General features: G+C 35.8%; 2 protein-coding genes across 3 annotated transcripts; one reads left to right on the plus strand and one right to left on the minus strand.

The window, feature by feature from the left end:
* Window positions 1-3,659: 3,659 nt before the first annotated feature.
* Window positions 3,660-25,736, minus strand: ndufaf6 (NADH:ubiquinone oxidoreductase complex assembly factor 6). Of its 2 annotated transcripts, none has more exons than XM_074654449.1 (9): window positions 25,313-25,736; window positions 21,718-21,817; window positions 21,410-21,532; window positions 20,382-20,438; window positions 18,863-18,965; window positions 18,502-18,635; window positions 13,288-13,389; window positions 10,005-10,061; window positions 3,660-4,989 (listed from the first exon to the last, which is right to left on the minus strand). In XM_074654449.1, exons 1-9 carry the CDS (start codon window positions 25,486-25,488, stop codon window positions 4,861-4,863), a joined length of 981 nt encoding a protein of 326 aa, XP_074510550.1. In that variant the 5' UTR covers window positions 25,489-25,736; the 3' UTR covers window positions 3,660-4,860. The 2 variants fall into 2 exon arrangements, with proteins under 2 accessions (XP_074510550.1, XP_074510551.1); XM_074654450.1 differs by having other exon boundaries at window positions 21,714-21,817.
* On the plus strand, window positions 13,834-15,471 carry LOC141779824 (uncharacterized). Its single transcript, XM_074654859.1, has 2 exons — window positions 13,834-14,830; window positions 14,873-15,471. The coding sequence occupies exons 1-2, from the start codon at window positions 13,834-13,836 to the stop codon at window positions 15,469-15,471; spliced, it is 1,596 nt and encodes a 531-aa protein (XP_074510960.1).
* Window positions 25,737-26,123: the final 387 nt, after the last annotated feature.

Here is a 26,123-nt window from a genome sequence, read left to right on the forward strand (position 1 = left end):
CAAAACGACTGTAGCGGCCGCAATTAGGTTTAGGCAACAAAACTACTTAGTTAGGTTTAGAAAAAACATCATGTTGGGCTTAAAATAAGTACGTAAATTAAGTAAAATACATACGTAAACAACGTAACAGAAGTACGGAAAACACGTCACAAATGTCGGGGTCTTGTTCCGTAAGAGGTGGGCAGCCTGCGTTATGTTAGCGCCTGGATAGTAATCCACCTGTACGCGATCATCCATAATTGGTGACAATCGGGCCATGTTTGAGTCGCCAACAAGCAGAATTGATCTGGTCAGTGTCAGGGAACAGCTAGTGCCCTTGTTGTTGTTTGGGCTTTTAAGTGATTTTGGTTAAGGATGCACCGATACCGGATCAGATATCGGGCCGATACTGACTTAAATAGCTGGATTGGGTATCAGTAAAAATGGATCCGATCTATTCAATTCTATTCTATGTTTATGTACTTTATACATTATACATACATTTTGACCAATGTGTTGCTGCATTAAAAAGGTTTACACTTGAATTGTAATTCCTGTTAATGTTGAAGATTTTTTACCATGTTGCTGATGTACGATTTATTATTTAATAATAAATAAATACTCAATTTGTATAAATAAAATAAAAAAGTGTATTTATTTGTTACATTTTGTTTTACAAAGTTAAGAAAACAATGTTCAAGTCAAGCCTGATGTTGCATGACACATAAAAGAACAGTGACTTCCTCACAGCGAGGCATACAGCTTATTAATTAAACACTGGTATCGGATCGGTATTCGGTATTGGCCGATACCCAAAGACCAGGTATCTTTATCGGTATCGGGACTTGGCCACAGTCGGAACTGCAGGTCATGTGATGCCAACTGGACCAAAAAGTCTTTGTCCCATACACAATCTTTACAAAACAGACGTCTGTGAATGATGAAAAACTTTGAAGTGACTTTGTATTATGACAATATGAGACATTCCAATAAAACTATAAAAGTCTAAAAGACCCACAACAGAAATTCTTTTAGTTAGTTAGTTAGTTAGTGTTTTATGAGTAAAAGTCCTGCAGTGGAGTAAAAAGTACAATATTTCCCTGTTAGTTTATATTAGCTTAAAGGCAAATAGTAAAGGAAGTTGTAAATTGATATATGTATGTGTCAGGGCAGTGTGTCAGTCAGCTTGTTGTGGACTTCTTCTGCCCCTTAGTGGCCAAGAACTTGAAGAATGCAGCTTTAAACTTACTCTCAGTGACTCTGGCTGTAATTACTCCTGACGGGGCAGATATGGTCTAATTAATGCTCTCTGTTCTCTCCACATTTTAAAGCTGGTGTGTCTGCTGATGTAAACAGCAAGGCTCTCTGTGTCGGAGGTGGTAATTACAGGTCTCTGTGCTTACAGTGGCAGCTCAAGGCTTAATTAAAGCCTAACGAGGCACCTGTCACGTCACGGTAAACAGCTGGAGGAAAGACCCGTAGGCCTGAATGAGACCGTTTAGATTCATGACCCATGTAGGATTCATCTCATCAGCACATTTACCCATCTTGTGTTTGTAGTTTATCATCTTTATTACTTTTGGCTTGTTGGTGTCTGAAGAAGCTCTTTAGCAAAACACAAAAGGGAGAACTTCTGTTCCTATCCTGGCAGTGGGAACATCAATGCATGTGCACAAATACAAAAAATACATCCATTGTGTCACAAAAAGTTATGTATGTGTTTGTGTATATGTTATGTTAGGTCATTTATTGTGTCTTATAAACACAGTCTTACAGCAGTTTGTGAAATATTCACGAAATGTAATCTATTTGATTCTTGTACATAGACACAACTTTCCCTTTTTTTTTGTGACGCTCAGCACGACTTTCAACAACGTATTTTTGGTGCGCTTTCCTACGAATGTCCAGCAACATGTGACGCATGTGTCAATTTCTGCTCCAGTCTTTTCAAAAGAAAGCTACATAGGTTTAGGAAATATCGACTTGGTTAGGTTTAGGAAACAAAACGACTTAGTTAGCTTCAGGAAAAGATCGTGGTTTGGGTTAAAATAACACCGGAAGTGCCGTAACTTAAGTACGGAGGTTCTGTGACAAATAAATCAACTTTGACTTCTGGTTTCACACGGACCATGAACAGCGCCCTTCTGGGTGAAATTCCAGTGTTATTTTACCCACCCGTTCTCCCTGACCCCCCCTCTACTATAGAGAGCGCGTTCGCCGCTCTCTATACTTCCCGATTCACAATTATGTGGATTACATACAAATTGATTTCATGCTGACCATCATGAAAACAATTTGAAATTTGTGTCTACGAACACTACGAACAATCAATACATAAAATTTCATGATTATTTCACGAACTGCTGTGCGACCGGGCTGGTCATGCGGATACAGCCAACATGGACTTGTAAGACGCCAAAAATAAAGTTGCAGTGGTCAAACATTTGTCAGACATAAAGTTCAAATAAGTTTACACTTTAAACAAATAACTTTGTCCTTCGTCTCCGTCACCTCTATAGATAAAATCTGCCATAGAAAAGGTTTCCTTACTGAAACAGCCCGACACACAAAAACATGAACCTGGCTTAATCTACAATCTCATTTCTTTGTCTTCATGTTTTTTTATTTATAAGACAGGCAAGAATCAACATTTAAACCATCAAGTGTTGGTTATCCAGCTGGTTATTTTCACCTGCAGTCCTCTGGCAACACAAACCCACTGAGGTGACAGATAAAGAAACACAAACAGAACAGCAGGATGCCCAAATGACAACAAAAGCAGCAACATCAGCATGCACACGATACGCCTCGAAGCAGCAGAATCTCCACTGAATGCCACGACAAACATGTTTTCTCTCCATGGAGACCATTAAACCTCCTAATGTAGCTGAGCGTAAACATCAACACCATCTATCCTTAAAAAAGGAACAATTTGCACTGAGCATTGAGAATATTACGCTGCAATTTTTTCTAACGTATAGCCCCTTTTCTGTTAGTTACCATGATGATGTATGCTTGTATGTGAAAATTTACTTGACAATAAACCTGACTGTCATTGTGATATATAATATATTGTAGTTTGAAGGAGGCCTCATGGTCATCATGGTTGCATCATGAGCTGTGAGACCATATACAGGTGTGTGCCTTTAAACATCATGTCCAATTAATTAAAGTGACCACAGGTGGACTCCAATTAAGGTGTAGACACATCTCAATGTTGATCAAGAGAAATAGGAGTGTCATAGTGCAGGGTCTGAACACTTCTGTCAAAGTCCTATTTTAGTTTAATAAATGACTAAAACTCGGTGGGTCATTGTGGGGTGTTGACTGTAGATTGATGAAGGGGGAAATTAATTAAAATCATTTTAGCATAAGGCTGCAACATAACAAAATGCACTGCACAGTACGTCTGTTCTCCAGGACACGTGGGAACCCTGTGTGAGAAGTTTAACCTGTGACAAGATGCTGCTTTTTTGTAGTTTATAAGCTTGTATGTTTTTTAATGTCAAATCTTGATTTGAAAGGGAACTCAGTCAGATAAATGTAGTAAAAAACACAATATTTCCCTCTGAGATGTAGTGGAATTAAAGTATAAAGTAGCAGAAAATGGAAATACTAAAGCACAAGTATCTCAAAACTGGTTTTATCAGATGAAAAGAAGATGTATCACAGACACGTCGCACAAACAAAGTCGTATTTTATTTAAAGACATTATTTTATCCTTCTGTAAACAACAGACATGACATATAGCTGTGTTTCATTTCAGGTTATTGCAGTGTCTCAGTGTGTGATCGGTGCAAATAAAAGTGAGGAATTACAGCAAATAGATCCATTATTACAGCCGCATACAGCCAGCAGGAAGTTGGCAGTACCCGATATATCATATATGAGCGTGCAGGGCGGTGCAGTCCCGTAGGTCTGATGCACGTTCATTATGACGAGGAAAACAACTCTGGATTCGGCCACAGACTCATTGGCGTTTTCAGTCCAAAATGGCGGCATATAGCGGCTGTTGTCAAAAAAGCACCGGAGTTTCGTCTCTTTGCGGGCTTCTTCCCAATCCGATCCATTTTGTGTCATTGCATCCAAGTGAACGTTACCTAGCTAACCGTGGCAAAACATGTTTGTCTCTGATGTGTTGTAATTGGCGTGGTGATGTTCAAACGTATCTGGTCATTGAAATTATGCATTTTTATTTGCGATTAAATATTTTAAGAGCACGATAGATCTGACTAGAATTACATGTGTGTATTCCATTAAATTAATGTGCTGCATTGGTGTGTTCTTATAGCGTGTATGACAATATTTTAGCTTTAGTGTTTCAGCTGCAACCCCGAAGGTGTGAAACTGGGGAGCAAATAAAAAATAAATTAGAAATACATCAGAGTGGTGCGTTTACAGTCCAGCAGACTGTATGAACGGCCTTGAGTTACTTTGCTACCGGTACTTTTATGTATGCTGTGGGTGATTATAAGATATGAAAGTATCGCGGTTGTTAGGGTTAGTTAAGCCAGATAACGAGAAGATACCCTGGGTATGTTGAACTCGCTTCGTAGTGCAGGCCTCTGGTCAAATTACACTCATACATTCAGGAATGAAATATAAATATAATTCAATACTTGAATTGTTGAGGCAACACTCGTCTCCAGGGAACTCTTGGAACTGGAGGTTGAGAAACGACGGTCGGTGTCTCTGCTGTGGTTTGTGGTTGTTATTACAGAGGCAGACTTCACTGGTGTGGTTCAAAACAAGTCTGGATTTCTTTGTGGACCTGTTTCAAGGCAGAATCCCCTTCCAGAGAGGTGAAGTCTCAGTCCTGCAGCCTTCAGAGGAGGCAGATCAGCTGCAGGAGGAGGAGGAGGAAGAGATGAAGGACTGATGTCAGTAGGTCTTCTTCCAGGAGCGTAGGTACAGCTGGATGGGGAGGAGGGGGTTTCTGTTCTTCAGACTCGGATGGAAAACATCAAAATTTGCCCTCCTCACTCGCTGCAGGTAGTCCTCCAACACCACCTGCAGCACACAACACCACAGAAGAGTTGTGTGAAAGAACTCTGATGAAGTCCCAGACGATTAAGAATAACCAGATAATCAGACTGAACGTCTTGTTCATGTTGGCGAACTTCTTGTTGGTGTGTTTGTGGATCTCACCTCCCAGAGATCCAAACAGCGACACCGCTCGACCCAGTCGGCAGAATAAAATGTTAAATTGAATAAAATGAATAACGCGTTTACGCAAATGAATTTTAACGTCACTAATTTCTTTAACGCAAATTGTGATTTTTAGGTTGTAGCGGCTCAGTTTTAAAGCTAGAGTGAAGATACTGGTATCATATGAAACTAGGAAAACAGTGCAGCCTGCAGTTCAGTGTGCCCGCCTGTTTACTCTATAAAAACACATTAGAAAACGTATTTACGACGATTTACTTTAGGAAAATGAAACGAAGAGCGTCTGTCTCCACAGTGAATCATCTGTTGAGTGTTTGGTGGTTATTTAATGGCGTTTTAGAACGTAACCGCCGTGAAACAATCAGAAAATAACTTTTCTTTCTCTCACTCACAGAACCACAGCGCTACGTCTCTCTCTTCTAACATTACCGCTCGCTGTCGCAATGTGTCTCTCTTTCTATCTGTCTTTTTTTTCTTATTAATCAGGAAGCCGACAGCAGAGCCTAACTTTACTTTCAATGTTATCACACAAATAGAAATGTTCTCCGCTCGTCCTAAAATGGTCCTAAATAGATACAAGAGTACTTCCTTGATTATGAATGAAGCAGTACACGAGTTGAAGCAGCAGCGCCGTGTGTGTTTGACCAATCAGTGATGGTCATCCCTGCGATCTCCACCCCAAAAGTTCCTGTGCTTTTTTTTTTAAAAGATAATTTTTTGGGGCTTTTTAATGCCTTTATTGATAGAGAGAGAGTAAGTTATGAAAGGGGGTGAGAGAGGGGATGACATGCAGCAAAGGGCCACAGGTCGGATTTGAACCCTGGGCTGCTGCAGTAAGGACTGAGCCTTAGTACATGGGGCGCATGCTTTACGAGGAAAGCTACAGCAGCGCCCCAAGTTCCTGTACTTTCAGAAGGTACTACCACACTACCAGGGCCTTTTTGGGGGGTGAAAAGGCTCCACACAATTTCCCCAAAACTTAAATTAGACCCTGGTCCCTGCAGTGGAAACGCAATGAGGTTCTCAAAAGGTTCTTAGTTCCGGGGGAAAGTTCCTGCGGTGGAAACGGGGCTTAAATGGACTCTGGTGCTCAGAAACACAACCGCCCTTTGTCCACAGCGACCACCAAAATCAACAAAAAAAATTTAATTCCTCATAGTAGCTTTAACTTGTGATAAGAAGTGATCAATCGATGATGTGTGTGTGCTACTGACAAACAAAGAGACATTTATTTGAATAAATGTATTTATCATTTACGTAAAGCTTTTCATGAACGCTTTCAGTCATCATGAGACACTATTTTTCAGATCATCTGTGTTTTTTTAATATTTAAAAATGACTTTCAGATATTTTTTTCTTAAATAGATATCAGGGGTTTTATAAAGAAACGTCCCTCAGTTTGTCTTTGAGCATGTTACCACTTAAAACTGTATTTTTTTTTTTTAAATTACATCGAAGTGACCCTTAATGTTTGTCCACTACTCTACTGGCTCAGTAAGGTTTAAATAAAGATCCATGTGTTAAAGTCAGAGAGCTAACAATGGTGTGTTTAATGTCCCTCTGGCTTCACCAGCTCCGCTCTGCGTTTCCTGCTGTTTCACACGACACTCGACCTGCAATTCATCTGAATTAAATTTTCAGCGCGGTGAGAAAGCACGAGAGGCAGCGTCGACGGTTTCACGTGGAGGAGCACACTGAGCTGGAAGAGCATCACATGTGCACACAGCTGCAGCGCTAAACGTCCACTGCAGCGTGAAAATCATTCACGAGGGCAGACTGGTTTTTGCTGTGTGCAGACTGCAGGAGACCTATAGTGTTTCTCAGCATCACGTTTATGAACATTTACTGAAAGGAAACTCATTTACTGCATAATTGGTAAATTGATAGTTAATTACACTTAATTATATTAATATATAATTATAACTGTTAAACAATGAAATTATAACTTATAATGTAATTATTAGTAATACTGTAATTTCTGTTATTCTATTATTAGTTATATGAAATAATTGTTTATTATATATTGTATCATAGCTGATAAGAGACGATAACAATTACACTCTGATTACATTAGTAGTATTTATTATCTGTTATTTAAGTATTTATTATCAGTTTATTGTTACACATATAACATTTTTCATACTATATTAAGTATTTGTTAATGATTACCAAACGATTTGTAAACCTTTAAGAAATTTATTGTAAAACATCTATAAACATTACATAGATAGATGGACCAGAAACCAATTATTAACCATTGACAAAGTATTAACTGTCGATCTAAATAATGTTTATAAACACTTTACAAAGTATTTATTAACCATTTAACAAGTTATTATAATCATCAGTTGCAACTTTATAATAGCCATCCAAATTCATTAATATTTTTTGCATTAATTTTTTATTTATTCATTTATTTTTAAATGTATATATATATATTTTTTTATTATTATTTATTTATGTACGATTTTACTTTTGCATTTAATTTGTATCTATTTATTTATCAAATAGGGGGTGAAATGCAAAGGGAAAATTGTGTATAAATAAATAAATGCATGAATACATACATAAATACAGACGATTAATAATAATTATAAAACAAATAAATAAATGCAAAAAATAAATACATACGTTTTAAAATAATAAAAGATAAATACATGCATAAATAAATAAAAGGGAAAATTAAACAGTAGAGTAAATAAATAAGGGAATTAATACAAAGATAAATAAATAATTTATTTTTGCACTTATTTTTTATTTATTTCATATTTATTTTGAAATATATGTATGTATTTATTTATTTATTTATGATTTTCCCTTTGCATTTCACCCTTTATTTATCTCCCAAAACTTTTATTATGTTTATTAAGTTATGTCATATTTTATCAAATAATTAATGGATACATTTATTTTTAATATTATTTTTGCTTCATTTAATGACATATTTATTCATTTATTTATTTATTGAGTCATTTATTTATTCATTAATTTATTTTGGCAGGTTCCGTCCTCCTAAGTAGCAGCACCAACTCAACTCCCAACTTTCCAGAAAAACAGCGCTTTAATTACATTTGCTCCCTGATTTGGAACATCTCAGCTACTGCTTCTATCTGAATGATGCATCCAGTTTGTGCTTCGTATGATAATTTCATTGGTGTAAGTGTTACTTAAATGTTTACACAGACAAACAGTATTGAAATCACATCAAATCACAATTTTGTTGCCTGTAGGAGGCCACATTAAAATGTCTACATCAAGCAGAGTGTGTGGGTTTTTCTAAAGCCAGTTCCCTGAGGTGCTTCTTATCTAAAAATCCCAGAACACAGTAAAAAATCATTCCGTGAGTTTTATATTTTCTGCCAAAATAAAGCCGTGTTTTCTGAGATGTTTCATGTGACAGATGGATGAACTGATCCCGGAGGGGAAACTAGATGTAAACACAAACATCCAAATCTAAATTTGGTTTTCTGCCACCACTGTTTTTAATGATTGCCTTCAACTTACATCATCACTGCACAGAATAATCAGCTCTCCCAGTAGCACGAAACTCCTGCTGCTAGAAAACAAGCCTGACTATGGAGGACGGAAACTGACAAAATAAAAAATAAATGAATAATAAATGTATGACTCAATAAATATATAAATATGTCATTAAATTAAGCAAATATATTATTAAAAATAAATGTAGCCATTAATTAATTGATAAAATGTGACTTAACTTTATATTTGTTTTAATTTGCTTCTTTATTTATTCATCTTTGAAAATTGAAAAAAGAAATGTATAAAGAAAAGAAGATATAAATAAATAAGTTTGGGGAGATAAATAAAGGTTGAAATGCAAAGGGAAAATCGTTCATAGATAAATAAAGAAATACATATATTTAAAAATAAATATTGAAAAAATAAAAAATAAGTGCAAAAATAAATGATTTATTATTATTATTTATTCAACTTTGTATCAATTCCCTTATTTATTTACTCCTCTGTTTACTTGTCCCTTTTGTTTATTTTTGCATTTGTTTTATAGTTATTTTTAAATGTATGTATTTATGTATTTATTTATTTCTGCACAGTTTTCCCTTTGCCTTTCACCCCCTATTTAATAAATAAAATAGATAACAATGAAATAATAAAAAATAAAAATAAATAAAAAGATAAAAGAACAACAAATTAATAAATACATTTAAAAATTAATAAAAATAAATACATAAATATATATAAAAGGGAAAATTAAACAGAAGAGTACATAAATAAGGAAATTAATACAAAGATAAATAAAGAACAACGCCAATTAAAACATCACATTTTATCAATTAATTAATGGCTACATTTATTTTTAATATAATTTTTTCTACATTTAACGACATATTTATTTATTGAGTCATTTATTTATTTATTTACTCTTTGATTTTGGCAGGTTCCGTCCTCCGTACCTGACGTGCATTAACGTTTAGTTAACATGCAACACTGCAAACACATTTTAAACCTCTGAATGAGACCTTACCCAGATTCTGGCATCTAAAGAGAGAAAAGTAATGACTAGTCCACACCAGGTACATTATGTGTTTTCACACATAGTCCTATAGTCTGGAGGGATGGGAGGCACAGGAGAACCAGAACCAGGACTGAGCAGGGCAGACTGTCGGACCCTGCTGCAGTAAAATGAGGTTTTCTAAAGGGAGTCTGGTGCGGGACTGCCAAAATCAACATAAAATAAAAGTTCCTCGAAGTAACTTTAACTTGTGATGTGTGTGTGCTACTTACAAAGACCTTTATTTTAATAAACGAATTTAAGCCGCATAGAGAAATGTCCCTCACTTTGTCTTACCACTTATCTTATTTGATGTTTTAAGACTCACCGTCTGCAGGAAGGCCAGATTGGCGGCCGCTGGGACGTTGCTGCTAAATGATCGTGCCTGAAAGAGAAAGAGAGCAGAACAAACACAAATCAAACAAACAGGGAACAGACTGACTACGTCCACACTGAGCTGGCAAATTTCTATAACACCATTTATGTGTGAAAATGACCGACGTGGGTGCATTTTCAGGCTGTTTTTTCCAGCTGGTTAAACCTTTGTTCTGTCCTCTCCTCTCAGAAACATAATTTTCATATTTGTCTGTTTTGTTTTTGGTCACACAACAGAACAACTAAAACATTTTGATATGATTGCAGCTCATGAATGCACGGAAGATCTGAGAGGCAAGTGAGAAAAAAAATTCTGGTGATCCATTTTTTTTAAGTCTGATCTAGGGCTGTCAATCGATTCAAATATTTAATCGCAATTAATCGCAAATTAATCACACATTTTTTTATCAGTTCAAAATATACCTTAAAGGGAGATTTGTCAAGTATTTAATACTCTTATCAACATGAGAGTGGACAAATATGCTGCTTTATGCAAATGTATGTATATATTTATTATTGGAAATCAATTAACAACACAAAACAATGACAGATATTGTCCAGAAATCCTCACAGTTACTGCATTTAGCATAAACAATATGCTCAAATCATAACATGGCAAAGTGCAAAGTGGGCATGTCTGTAAAGGGGAGACTCGTGGGTACCCATAGAACCCATTTACATTCACATATCTGGAGGTCAGAGGTCAAGGGACCCCTTTGAAAATGGCCATGACAGTTTTTTCTCATCAAAATGTAGCGCAAGTTTGGAGCGTTACTTAACCTCTTAGTAGTATTTGTATCTTCATTCTAACTTTAAAACTGAGGCTGCCTCAACCTAAAAATCAAAACTTGCGTTAATGCGTAAAAGAAATTAAAGAATTTGCGCTAAGGCGTTAGTTATCATGTTAACTTTGACAAACCTATTTCATACGTCTTGTGTCGATGTATTTAGCTCCGAGGATTTATTGAACTTCAAATGACGATGATGGTCAGTATTTATTTATTTAATAAAAATGTTTTTGTGTGTATATATATATATATATATATATATATACACACACATTGCACTCTATACATATATATGCATATTACACCATATACATATATACACTCACCGGCCACCGGTAAAGTGCTCTATAAATAAAGTTTATTATTATTTTTATTATTATTATTTCCAGTTGTGTTTGTTTATACTGTATGTATTATTATCATTATGGATTTAAATGTACAGAAGCCATTAAATGTTCTTATGACTGGTATTAATAAGCCTTTCTAAATTAATTAGCATTTTTCTAATAGACTCAGTCAGGAGGAAGACATAAAAGACAGTCACCACAATAAAAGCATTTCCATTCTTATTGGTTTCACTCAGTATGACCACATGCGCTTTATCAGTGAGGGACGTTCTTAATTGGTATAAACAAGGTTCAAATAAAGCAGAACGGCTGATGATTGTTTGGGAAGCAGGCAGCTTAATGAAAAAAGCCTCAGAAAGTACAAGAATCAATGAGGCGTATTAGTGGAGGCGAATAAATCTCAAACCAATTAGCTCCAACCTCATCAGAGCTGCATGAGTAACGTAAGACACGCTTAATTACCCACCACACTGTAGGTGCTGAAAAACACTGCATGTCAAAGCATCAACCGAAGCTGACTTTCACAGATAGCATGCTGTTTTGTTCCCACTCTTTGAACTCTCGCTAGCGTTGTTACAACACCGCGGATGTGAATTTAACGTTTCCTCGTCTCTGAGCGTAGCGGCTGCGGAGGATTCAGACAGAAATATACGTGTTAGCTTCCTGTTGTATAGTAAAAATGTTTCCAGGATGATGAGAAAGAACGTATATTGATACAAAGTGAAAGTCAATTGTTCGTTCCATTGCAACATCAGCGCCCAGCAGCAGAGCTACTCCACCGCCATTTTGGACTGAATGCGACTACCAGACGCCAGTAAAACGTCCGCCTGCAAAGTGCCGTACAAAAGTAAAACTAAATTATTTCTATTCTATTGTCATATTTAATGTCTCTACTGAAACGTCCTGTGTTGAACAATAAAAATATAATAAATATTCATACTATTATAACTATTTACCTACTTATTTATTAAACTTTTTTGCTTCCCAGAGGAACATAAAGTGAGCGATGGACATAAATGAAAGTTAGAAAAATCCAGCTCACAGATTTTGAGATCAATCTCAAACTTTTTCATGTCAAGGATCCAAAATAGAGTCCAATAGACCACAGACCATGGATGTAGAAGAGGGTCCAATAGACCACAGACCATGGATGTAGAAGAGGTTGTGTCCTGTGCTTTTGCCCTGCGTGTTAGTAAATAGCCTACAACTCCATTAAATTCTGTTGATGTCATGCTACTAGCACTACTAGTTACTGGCCGATAGACGGTTGTTTGGGCACAGAGACGTTAATACATCCACCACGGTACAGGCTTACAGCATACAGCCCATGGGTGTATTAGAAGATAATAAAAGTGATGATTTACAGCCAATAGATCCATTATTACAGCCGCATACAGCTAGCAGGAAGCTAGCAGAACCGAAGAAGAAATGTCATATGAGCGTGCAGCGCGCTGCAGTCCCGTAGGTCTGATGCACGTTCATTAAGCACAATGAAGGCTACTGTTGGAGCGGCGAAGAAGAGTTGATTTCCGGCAAATCAAGATCCCGAATTTTGGGCAGTATCGGACGCATTTCCGATACTGGTATCAGTATCGAACGGGCGCTGCACTGGTATGCATTAAAGAACTCCAGGTTTTCCAGTTTTTGTGAAAAACTCAAACTCTTCTTCCTCTGTGCTCCATTAAAAACTCATCAATGAGCCTCACTGCGTCACTGGGTGACACCATCATCATCAACATGAACACACACATACACACTGCAGTTTATGTTGACTCAATTCTACATACACCGTCCTGCTGCCACTAATACTCACTAGTGGATTAATCCACCGCTGAAAATAGTCCCCAACAAAGTCACTAATTCCTCCTGTTTGTTTGATAAAAACAACAGTGAGCAGCTGTTTTAGGAGATTACTGAGCCTTAAAAAGAGAAAGGATATCTTTGCGAGCTGTTTTTATATCTACAGTAGGAACCACTGAGCTGGGAGCTGAGAGCCACAGACAGGAAGTCAGAAACACATTGTTGGTTTTGGTCTGATGGAAATCTGGAGCTTCAACAATCACTCATGTGTTTAGTCGTGTCATGCAAGTGTGGTACGCACGTGTTGTAGATGTACGTGAGCCTGACTGGCGATGTCGTACGTGACATCCCGGACGTTCTGCTCCCGGCTTCCGCGAATGAAGTCCTCTTGAGACGCTCCATGCTGCAGAAACACAGAAACAGAAATACTTCAACAACAACGCCGATCTCTCCAGTGCAGCAGTGTTCCCAAGTGTGACGTGGTGCTGCAGGGTGTCTACACACTTTTTACTATACTATTTCTAAGGGATAAATAAAGTTACTAAAAGGGCTACAGGGATCAACTTTGTCAGCTAACTTTGAATTCGATGGCCGCCCGTATTTATTTGAGTATACGGATATTCCGATTTCCCAACGAGGCTTGAGCTCCTTGAGCAGGACTCAAACACAATAACAAACAGATCGGATCAAGCAAAAGGTAATGAAAGACGCTGTATTTCTCTGAAGGGTCCTTTCCATAATGCTGTCAGACACTTGGGCTATAATAACATATGTAACATGTGACATATGTAAATTGATTGTAATGTGACGATGTTGTAATATGCGATTTTATTTATGATGTTGTATTATGTATTTTAAAAAAAAATACAGCACCCCGCAGGAGAAAAAACGCGCCCTGCAGGATGAGGTGACGGCTCTCAAAGTGGCTCACAAAACCAGCCAAGAAAAGCTCCAAGCTGAGCAGGAGGTCAATCCGGGCCTCCTCGAGGACCTCAGCGACTTTCAGGATGTGAAGCTGAAGATGCTTACCACCGAGCTGGAGAAAGGCAAGTCTCTCCAGAAACAAGTGGACCACTTGAATAAGCTCCTGGAGGAGAAAGACAGCAACCTGCAAGAGGAAAATAGCACCCTGAAGGAGAAAAACCGCACCCTGCAGGATGAACTGCTCGTCCAAACGGGGTCCCTCCAGAGACAAGTGGAGAAAACTACGCTGCTTCAGGAGAAAAATAGCACCCTGCAGGGGGAAAACCTCTTCTTTGCGGACAAATACCGCATCCTTCAGAAGAAAGACAGCGACCTGCAAGAGGAAGTGAGGGATCTCAAAGTGGCTCACAAAAACAGCCTAAAAGAGCTCCAAACTGAGCAGGCGGTCAATCACGGCCTCCGAACTGAACTCGAGGTCAGCCGCGACTTTCACGCTGTGGAGATGAAGAAGCTTACCACCGAGCTTGAGGAAAGTAAGATCCAAGCCGAGCCGCTCCAGAAACAAGTGGACAACTTGAATAAACTCCTGCAGGAGAAAGACAGCACCCTGCAGGAGGAATATAGCACCCTACAGGAGGAAAATAGCACCCTGCAGGAGAAAGACAGCACCCTGCAGGAGAAAGACAGCACCCTACAGGAGGAAAATAGCACCCTACAGGAGGAAAATAGCACCCTGCAGGAGAAAAATTGCACCCTACAGGAGGAAAATAGCACCCTGCAGGAGAAAAATTGCACCCTACAGGAGGAAAATAGCACCCTGCAGGAGAAAAACCGCACCCTGAAGGATGATGTGCTCGTTAAAACGGGGTTCATCCAGAAACAAATGAAGAAAACTGCACTTGTTCAGGAGGAAATGAAAAGCACCCTGCAGGAGGCAATCCGCACCTTGCAGGAGAAAAACCGCACCCTGCAGGATGATGTGCTCGTCCAAACGGGGTCCTTCCAAAAAGAAGTGGAGAAAACTACGCTGCTTCAGGATGAAAATAAGACCCTGCAGGACGAAAACCGCACCCTGAAGGATGATGTGCTTGTTAAAACGGGGTTCATCCAGAAACAAATGAAGAAAACTGCACTTGTTCAAGAGGAAATGAAAAGCACCCTGCAGGAGGCAATCCGCACCTTGCAGGAGAAAAACCGCACCCTGCAGGATGATATGCTCGTCCAATCGGGGACCCTCCAGAAACAAGTGGAGAAAACTGCGCTGCTTCAGGAGCAAAATAACACCCTGCAGGACGAAAACCGCATCCTTCAGAAGGAAAACCGCACCCTGCAGGATGAAGTGACGGATCTCAAAGTGGCTCACAAAACCAGCCTAAAAAAGGTCCAAGCTGAGGAAGAGGTCAATCAGGGCCTCCAAACTGAACTGGAGGACCACAGCGAGTTTCACGACGTGAACGTGAAGATGCTTACGGCCGAGCAGCAGAAAAGCAAGACCCAACAGAGTCTCCCCAGAACAAATTGGAAAACTTGGATGAAGTCCTTCAGAAAAAAAAAAAAGTAGCAACCGGCCAAATAAGAGAAGAAAGCAGAAGGGAACAGGACGCCATCCCTAAATGAAACCACATTTTGACTAATGCTATATATATTTAAAATATATATATATATAGCATTAGTCAAAATGTGGTTTCATCTGCATATATATATGTATGTAGTGTAATATGCATATATAGGTATGGAGTGCAATGTGTGTATATATATATATGTATATAGTGGAGTATGCATATATATATATACAAATAATTAATTAATTAATTAATTAAATTAAAAAATTAAAAAATACTAATCATCATCGTCATTTGAAGTTCAATAAGTCCTCGGACCTAAATACATTGACACAAGACATATGAAACAGGGTTGACAAAGTTAACATGATAATTAACGCGTTAGTGCAAATTCGTTAATTTCTTTTACACATTAACACAAGTTTATATTTTTAAGTTGAAGTAGGCTCAGTTTTAAAGCCAGAATGAAGATACAAATATTACTAAGAGGTTAAATAACACTCCAAACCTGCATTTAATTTTGGCGAGGAAAAACTGTCATGTCCATTTTCAAAGGGGTCCCTTGACCTCTGACCTCCAGATATATGAATGAAAATGGGTTCTATGGGTACCCACGAGTCTCCCCTTTACAGACATGCCCACTTTATGATAATCACATGTAGTTTGGGGCAAGTCATAGTGAAGTCAATAAATGTGTTATTTTTTCCTATTCTAAAATGGTGTATTCGAATATTTCTGCATGCTGGGGTCCTTAAACAGTCTTGAATTACATAGATTGGGTATCACTGTAAAGCTGAGACTCTTGTGGATCCAATGAGCCCAACTGTATTCATGTGTGATGATGTCCCCATAGTAGCCATTTCATTGTAGTGAGACCATTTTTTGAAACTTCCTCACTGTATAAAATGACCTGTGGTGACCTCTAGGATAATCACAGCCTCATGAAACTTTACAGTCACAAACTAGAGACCCAGAGCATTCAGAGGATGGATGGCTTTCCTAGCTAGATTGACAATAAGGGTTTTTTCACGCCATCCAATTGCTGAAAAATGCAAGTCTTGCAGAAATCTCCAAATGTCAAAGGTTTTTGATATCAAATCACAGCATGGCTTTTTCTATGGTGTTCCTCAAGGTCTTGGTGTCTTAATGTGGTATTCTAGAGGGATTATTGATCATTTTTATCAATTTTTTTTAAATTTAGCACCAAATCTGTGTAACAAATGGTATCAACCCAAAAATTGCTGCAGCAACTTATGAGACATAATAGAGCATGGGGATGACCATCATATACTTCTATCATCATTTTCTAAACCCTTATACACTTTCACTGTTTATTTTAAATAATTAATTTATTAATTCATGTTTATTTCTGATTTATGACTAGAACAACTTGACACACAGTGCTGAGCAGCATCTCAAATTAATGTTCAGGTTCCCAGCTTTCAGATGATGTACACCACTTCTATGTGACATCTACTGTTGACCTGCTATCTCCCCCTAAAGACCCCCTGCACCCCCCTAAAAAAGATAAAAACGGGTATATTGTGGGTCTCAGAGGGTTAATCAAGGAAACATTACATTTAATCTTGATTTACTTCTTCAGCAATGAGTAAGTCACCCTGCCTAGAGAACTTGAGCTAAATGGTTCATATGGATGACAGCAGGGTATTTCATGTGTATCAACAGCGCCCTCTTCAGGCCGCAGAGTGAAGGTGATGTGAGGTGAGTGTGCTCAGCAGACCTCGGGTCAAAAGCGTCATCCTCCGGCTGAAGATTTTAAGGGCAGAACCTGCGTGCTTCAACCAAAATACACACCCTTCCTACCCCTCAGGTCCTCCAGCAGCAGCAGTTTGTGGTTCTCTATGTGGGACAGATGGTCCACACAAAGGTTGCAAATTGTTAGCGGCATTATTTGTTTATCTGCATCATGTATGCATCTGCACGCAGGAGGGTTTAAATCTGAGGCTCGCTGCGTTTCTCCATATGGTTGTTGTGTAACAATCCCTTGGTTTGTTTTCATTACCGCTCCGACAAGAATATCATCGGGCATCATGCCAAAGCCGAAACATGAGTCAGCCCAACGTGTGGAGGCATGAGTGTGTGGGAAGCTTTATGGCATCTTTGGGAACCAAATTCAGGCTTTAAACCAGCTGAGTGGAGTCAGAGGAATAGTTCAGATGTTTTTAAGTGTGGTTGTATGAGGTACTTCTCCATAGTCAGTGTATTACCACAGTAGATGGAGTAGTGTGGAGGACGGAACATGCCAAATAAAAAAATTAATGAATAAATACAGACTAAATACATAATTGTCATTAAATGTAGCTAAAATAATATCAAAATGAAATGTAGCCATTAATTAAATGATAAAATGTGACATAAATTGATATTTCTGTTTTAATTAGCTTCTGTTTAATTTTCCCTTTTATTTATTTTTCTTATTTTTAAAATGTATTTATTTATTCAGGTATTTATTTTTGCATGATTTACCCGTTGCATTTCACCCTTTATTTAATTAATAAAATAATAATAGTAAATAAAATAAATAAATGCAAAATAAATAAATAAAAGGGAAATTGAAACAGAAGATTAAAGAAATAAGGGGATTAATACAAAGCTAAATTAACAATTCTATTTTATTTTATTTATTTATCAAATTCATTAATGGCTACATTTATTTCTTAATATTGTTTTTGCTACATTTAATGAGATATTTATTTATTTATCGAGTCATTTATTTATTTTTGGCAGGTTTAGACACCTAAAAATATCTATATCAGTTTAAGTGTACGCTATATTTAGAATATTTTCACCGCTTTACTTCGCTGTCAGACAGCCCTTTCTGACGGGGAACTGAAGCTGTCATCTATGCTCTCTTCAAAGCCACCAGACTCCATTGACAAAAACAGTAATTTTAACTCTCAGAACACAGGAGTTGCTGGTGTACCGCTGCCTCTGATTTTGGCAGGTTCCATCCTCCATACTGAACAGTTTCAAAGAATAATTGACATCACTATGAAGCGTTGACTCACCAGCATGCAGATGTCCATGGGTAGGTAGACTTTCCGTCTGCTGCTGTGATAAGGAGTCGCTCTCAAACACGTCACGATTCCCTGAGCTTTACCGATGTGACTCGCTGCGTGGTCGGCATGGACGTTTTTCAACCCTGCAAACAAAAAAAACATTTTTAAAGACTTATTTTAACTGACTGAATTATTCTGATGGAACCTGGTTATAAAATAATAACACTTTCTCATTAAGTCTCTGAAGACTGAAGACCAAACCCTGAACTTTATCCTAACCTACTAACCAACTATCAATATTAAGGGTGCAGTAAATGGCCAACCTAACCACGGAGAGGTTCCTGCTAGCAGCAGCCTCACCTGACCTTACCTAAACACTCCAGCAGCAGGTACAGTAAGGAAGACTGTGTGTTCTCTGAATACTTCTCCAGCTCCTGCAGGTTTCTATAGGCTCGGTCATCCAGATCCTTTTCCTGGTGAAACACACAGTTTTGACGATTGTTACGCTAAAAAATGGTAACTTGTTAGTTTACAGAGCTAGTCTTCATAGAAAGAAAGGCATTGTCCACTTTAAACGAGACACTGCCTACTTGTGATCGCCACAGGTTGCATGTGTCTATGAACTGTGAACAGCTCGACTAACATGGAAGACGAAATTAAAAATAAATGAATAAAAAAAAATAAATCACTCAATAAATAAATAAATGTCATTAAATGTAGCAAAAATTATATTAAAGATAAATGTAGCCATTAATTAATTGATCAATTGCGACATAAATTGATATTTCTGTTTTAATTTGAGTTGTTCTTTATTTATTTATCTTTGTATTATTTCCCTTATTTATTTACTCATCGGGTTAATTTTCCCTTTTATTTATTTATTTTTAAAATGTATTTATTTATTTTTGAATTTATTTATCTGTATTTATCATTATTTTAGTTTTGTATTTTAATTATATATTTAATTTATCTATTTATGTAATAAATAAGGGGTGAAATGCAAAGTGAAAATCTTGCATAAATAAATAAATACACATACATTTAAAAATAAATATAGAATAAATACAAAATAAATGCAAAAATAAATAAATAAATTTAAACAATAATAAAAATCAATACCTAAATAAATAAAAGGGAAAAATAAACAGAATAGTAAATAAACAAGGGAATTAATACTAAGACCAAGAAATAAAAAATCTAATTAAACAGAAATATCAATTTATGTCAAATTTTATTAATTAATTAATGGCTACTTTTATTTGTAATATCATTTTTGCTACATTTAATGACATATTTATTTATTTTTTATGTATTTATTGATTGATTTATTAATCAAATAAGGGGTGAAATGCAAAGGGAAAATCATGCAGAAATAAATAAATTAAAAATACAAATAAAATAAATAAATAAATGCAAAAAACATAATAAAATGAATACATAAATAAATAACAGGGAAAATTAAACAGAAGAGTAAATAAATAAAGGAATTAATACAAAGATAAATAAATAAAGAAGCAAATTAACATCAATTTATGTCAAATTATATCAATTGATTAATGGCAATATTTATTTTTTATATTATCTTTGCTACATTTACTGACATTTATTTATCGAGTAATTTATTTATTTATTCATTTATTTTTTTATTTTGGCAGGTTCCGTCTTCCATAAACTAATGGGGGAAGACGTCCAGTGAAACAATCCAGTATTTCATGAGAAAATATTTTAGGAGCACAGTCATCAGTAACCCAGCAATGAAAAGAAATAAATAATGTAAAATATATGCAAGCAAAGGTGCTGATTTTTACAAACATGTGTCAGCTCTTATCAGGATTACTAAATGTAGCAGCAAGAAGCTGATCATCTAAATGTGATGATTTCTGTCTTACTCTCTCTGTTATGATCCTCAGCAGCCATCTCTTTGTCAGGTAATGTTTCCTCACCACCTGAAAAACATCATCCACACTATTAGTTAGCTGCTTAAAATACTACTCAGTAATGACAACATCCTAACAATCTTTGCTTGTGTTAGTAGATATAGAGGATAGAACCTGCCTTAATCAAAAAATGAATGAATAAATAAATAAATAAATAAATGACTCAATATATAAATACAATTGTCATTAAATGTAGCAAAAATAGTATTAAAAATAAATGTAGCCATTAATCAATTGATCAAATGTGACATAAATTGATATTTCTGTATTAATTTGCTTCTTTATTAATTTCTTTGAATTAATTTTCCTTATTTATTTACTTTTCTGTTTATTTTTCCCTTTCCTTTATTTATTTATATATTTATTTTAAAATGTATTTATCTATTTTATTATTTGTAGTTATTAAATTATTATTTTATTTGTATTATTTTGATTGTTATTTATTTATGTATTTATTCATTAAATAAGAGGTGAAATGAAAAAGGGAAAATCATACAGAAATAAATAAATGCATAAATACATAAATAAATACATATAAAAATAAATATTAAATAAATAAATGAAAAAATAAATAAATACATATACAAATTTATAAAAAAAAATATATATAATATGTATTATATATATAACAATTACATAAATAAATAAAAGGGAAGATTAAACAAGATTAAATAAATAAGGGAATTAATACAAAGACAAATAAAGAAGCAAATTAAAACAGAAATATCAATTTATGTCAAATTTTATCAATTAATTAATGGCTACATTTATTTTTGCTACATTTAATGGCATATTGTTTTACTCATTGAGTCATTTATTTATTTACTAATTTATTTCTTATTTTGGCAGGTTCCGTCCTCCATAAGTAGGTTTTTGTCAGTTCCGCCAGATTACCTTTGAAAGTAAATATTTAATTAAATTTGATTTGATTGAATGTTCTGCTGTTTGCAGAATGACTGATATTGATATTTGATATTTACCCTCCACAGTTCGGCGCTGATTGGCTGGTTAGGCGGGTCGTCTTTGTAGATTTCCTCTATGGCCGTCTTCCAGAACTGCATTCGCATCAAACCAATGGTCTTCTGGGAAACGGAGTCCTTCACCTTTTGAAGGAACAAATATAGGACAGAAATTAAACACTATATCTATATGTTTTTAATCCCAGACTTTTCTTATAGCAGTAACCGTAGTAATAGTAGCAGCAGTAACAGTAGTAGTAGTAGTACAGTAATAACAGCAGTATTATCAGTAATCATTCGTCATCCAGCCTGGCTGTAGGACTACCTGCCTGTGCCAGCTCCACATTAAAGGCTCTCAGAGCCAAAGAAGAGCGTCGCGCCTCCTCTGGGAGGAGGAGGGAGGACACAAAGCCGTCATAGTCTCTGGACCTGAGGAAGAGGACACGGAGGTCACACTGAGGAGATGCAGTTGATAACATTCTTCTAAAGTTCAACTTAATTCTTTATTTTAAAGCCTTTTCCATAACTTCATATCATCGTCATTACTTTGCCAGTTTTGCTATTACTTCAGAGGCAGTGAGTGTAAGTTAGTGGGCAAGTACAATATTTTTCAAACAAAAAAAAGGTAGAGACAAATTTACATTTGTTTGATTCTTGCATATGGAGGACAGAATCTTCCAAAATTAAAAATAAATGAATAAATAAATTACTCAATAAATAAATATATATGTCATTAATTGCAGCAAAAGTAATATTAAAAAGAAATATAAATTGATATTTCTGTTTTAATTTGAGTTGTTCTTTATTTATTTATCTTTGTATTAATTCCCTTATTTATTTACTCTTCTGTGTAATTTTCAATTTTGTAAATTTTTCTATTTATTTATTTATTTTTACATTTATTTATTTATATTTATGTACATGTATTATTATTTTATTTATTCATTTATTAAATAAGGGGTGAAATGAAAAGGGAAAATTGTGCATAAATAAATAAATACATACATTTAAAAATAAATGTAAAATAAAACAAATAAATAAATTTAAAAAATAATAAAAAGAAATACACAAAGAAATAAAAGGGAAAATTAAATAGAAGAGTAAATAAATAAGGGAGATAAGACAGAGATAAATAAATAAAAAAGCAAATTAAAACAGAAATATCAATTTATGTCATATTTGATCAATTAATTAATGGCTACATTTATTTTTAATATTATTTTTGCTTTATTTGATGACATATTCATTTATTTATTGAGTCATTTAATTATTTATTTATTTATATTTTTATTTTGGCAGGTTCCATCCTCCATACTTGCAGCAGTTTTTGCAGAACAGCGGTCATAAATCAAACCTATATATAGGTTTTACACATATAAGTTAATAAACTAAATAAACTAAAACATATTTCAAGAGCTGGAAAACAAATTTCATAATGGATTTTTAAGAATTCACCAACTTGCGAAGCGAGGTGAATATATTTGTCTATTGAATAATGACTGAAAAGTGGGAGGTAACGTTAGACTACAAATACATTTCTAGTTCCCCTCTGCTGTATCCTATTGGTCTAATTTTGTTGATAACTTAAACTGGGGAAATATTTGGAATCTTTCATACAAATATCTTCTTACCAATAAAATAAGGGAAGTTTCTTTTAAAATGTTACATAGATATTATCTTACAAGTCATTATCTTCTTAAATTTAAAAAAAGACATTTGTGTTGACTGCTCTTTTTGTGAAATGTCTCTCGAAACGTCCAGACACCAACAAATTTTGGAAAGATGTGTCTTATTATGCTACTGTTAATATTGACTCTGATTTTTTGTTGTACTGGCATAATGTACTGTTTGGTTTCTACAATAATAATGATTAAAAACTAATGTAAAGAATTATATATAATAAATCTGATAATTTTAACAAAATTGTATATTCATTAATCCAAATTAAGCCACTCTAAACTGTTATTTATAAGATTTTAAAAATAAACCAAACAGTACATTAGAATCATTTCAACTAAAACAAATAAGAAAGCTGTGAAAACAATTTATTTGTACTCTTTGCTTAATATTTTTATTTAAAATATTCCCCCTGGCTCTGACATTGTTTGTCTGTATTAATGGCTCATTTGTTGTATGTGTTTTGTTTGTATGCACACTATATTTGCAATAAAGAATTGCTATATATACATATATATATATATATATATGTATATATATATATATATATATATATATATATATGTATATATACTGGGAAAAAAAAGTTCAGAAACTTGTGTTTGGTCGATTATTTCTCTGTTGTTACAATGCTAATGGTCATTGTATTTTACATTGTTGGAAAGCCTGTTTATTTACCTTCGCAATGATGTCCAACTTTTAAGGATCATGCATTTGTGGGATGAGCAGCACAGCTGATTATGTGGGTAGAGCCCAAGAACAATTTGCCAAAATGCTCTGCCAATGGTAAACAGTGTATTCTCATAAGGCTACCAGGAAGCCTGCAATGCCCTTCACCGTCAGGCCCGTTTGCGCTGGTGTCGACAACACAGACAATGGAACCTGAACATGTGGGGGAATGTCATGTTCAGTGATGAGACCAGGTTCTGTCTGTGAAAGTTGGATGGCAGGGTCAAAGTATGGAGACGACGTGGAGAACACTATGCTGATTGTTGCACCGATGGAGTAAGAGCTTTTGGTGGGGGCAGTGTCATGGTGTGGGGCGACATCTCCCTCACTGGCAAAACAAGGCTTGTCATCATTGAAGGCCATCTCAATGCAGTGAGATATCAGGATGAGATTCTGCAGCCAGTGGCGAACCCATATCTCCACAATCTGGGACCTAACTTCATCCTCCAAGATGACAACGCTCGCCCCCACAGAGCCAGGGTTATCACAGACTACCTCCACAATGTGGGAGTAGAGAGAATGGAACGGCCTGCCAAGAGTTCACACCTCAACCCAATTCAACACTTGTGGGATCAGCTTGGGAGTGCTGTACGTGTTAGAGTGACCAACACAACCTCGTTGGCTGACCTGCAGTGAATCCTGGTTGAGGAATGGAACGCCATCCCACAGCAACGTGTGACCAGGTTGGTGACCAGCATGAGGAGGAGGTGCCAGGCTGTTGTGGCTGCGTATGGATCTTCCACCCGCTACTGAGGCTCCTGACAGTGTATTAAATGAATAAAGTGTAAAATAGCCAATATGTCTTGTTTGTTCCTTGTTACTGATAGAGAGATCAATCATCCAATCCACCAAACAACTCACAACAAGAGTCAATACCAACAGGAGAATACACTGTTTACTATTGACGGAGCATTTTGGCAAATTTTTCTTGGGCGCTCCCCACATAATCAGCTGTGCTGCTCATCCCACAAATGCATGATCCTTACAAGTTGGACATCATTGTGAAGGTAAATAAACAGGCTTTCCAACGATGTAAAATACAATGACCATTAGCATTGTAACAACAGAGAAATAATCGACCAAACACAAATTCCGAACTTTGTTTTTCCAGTTTATATATATATATATATATATATATATATATATATATATATATATATATATATATATTCACATATATACACATATATACACATATATACACATATATATATACACACGTGTATACATATATATACATACATACATGTATATACACATATATACATAAATATATATGCTTTTTAGTTAACTGGATTGTGCCAAAATGAACACTGAGGGCAAAATATCTTAATAGTATACTTAGTTTTCAAATATATATTTTTAGTGTCATGAATTTTTGTGTTGTATACATTTATACCTTGAACTAGGTAATTACGGGACATATTTGTGATTTAATCTCCCATATGTGCTGTGTAAATGTAGAGTAACTTGTATTTAGCTGCCTGGTGTTGTTGCAGTGAGTGCAGTCAGACCCACCTGACCAGATCCAGACAGTACTTCTCATTGAGTTGTGAGTCTCCTGTCGCGCTGGTCGCCGCTCTCTGGATACTAACACTGCTGGGTGAAACCTGTCTGTGAAGAGCGTGATACAGCGACGTTTTACTGCTTAATAGTCCATGTTTAGCATGTTTAGCACTGATGCCTGCTGCCATGTTCCCCTTCAACTCTCAACCTTGTGTCACATTTAAAACATTCCCCCGGCCAGCCAGCCGACACCGGCGGGGTTTAAATTCTGCTTTTTATATTATTATTATTATTAAAAGAGCTGCTGAAATATCTGCCGATGAATTTTAAATCATCAATTGTCATAAATATGCCCGAAAACTATCATACAAAATGACAACAACCGTATATTTGTTAGATATGATGTTATAATCGCACAAAAAACATCAGTTCCGGGACATGGTCGTTGGACGTGACGTAACCGGAAATTGAAGGACGCTGCCGCCAAAATAAGAGCAGCAAATAATCTACTGGCAACTCACACGGATCTGAATTGGTGCATTTTTTATACTTTCTTTTATTGCAGACATATACTCATTTACAGAGGTACAAACAGATACATAGAAATTTAAGAAAAAGAAGGCAAAACAGCAAATAATTATAATCAATAAAAATAATCTTGGTGTTTATTTTTTCTTTACCTCTACACTTTACACTCTTTTTTATATGTGAAATATTTTGAACACTAATCCATCTAAAATGTACTGGTGATTTTTGTGATGCTAATATTTTTACCTATTGTATGTTCTTTGGATGTGGTTTTTATATAAAACATGATAGGTTT

This window comes from Sebastes fasciatus, chromosome 12, assembly GCF_043250625.1.
Source record: "Sebastes fasciatus isolate fSebFas1 chromosome 12, fSebFas1.pri, whole genome shotgun sequence".
Classification (NCBI taxonomy): Eukaryota; Metazoa; Chordata; class Actinopteri; order Perciformes; family Sebastidae; genus Sebastes; species Sebastes fasciatus.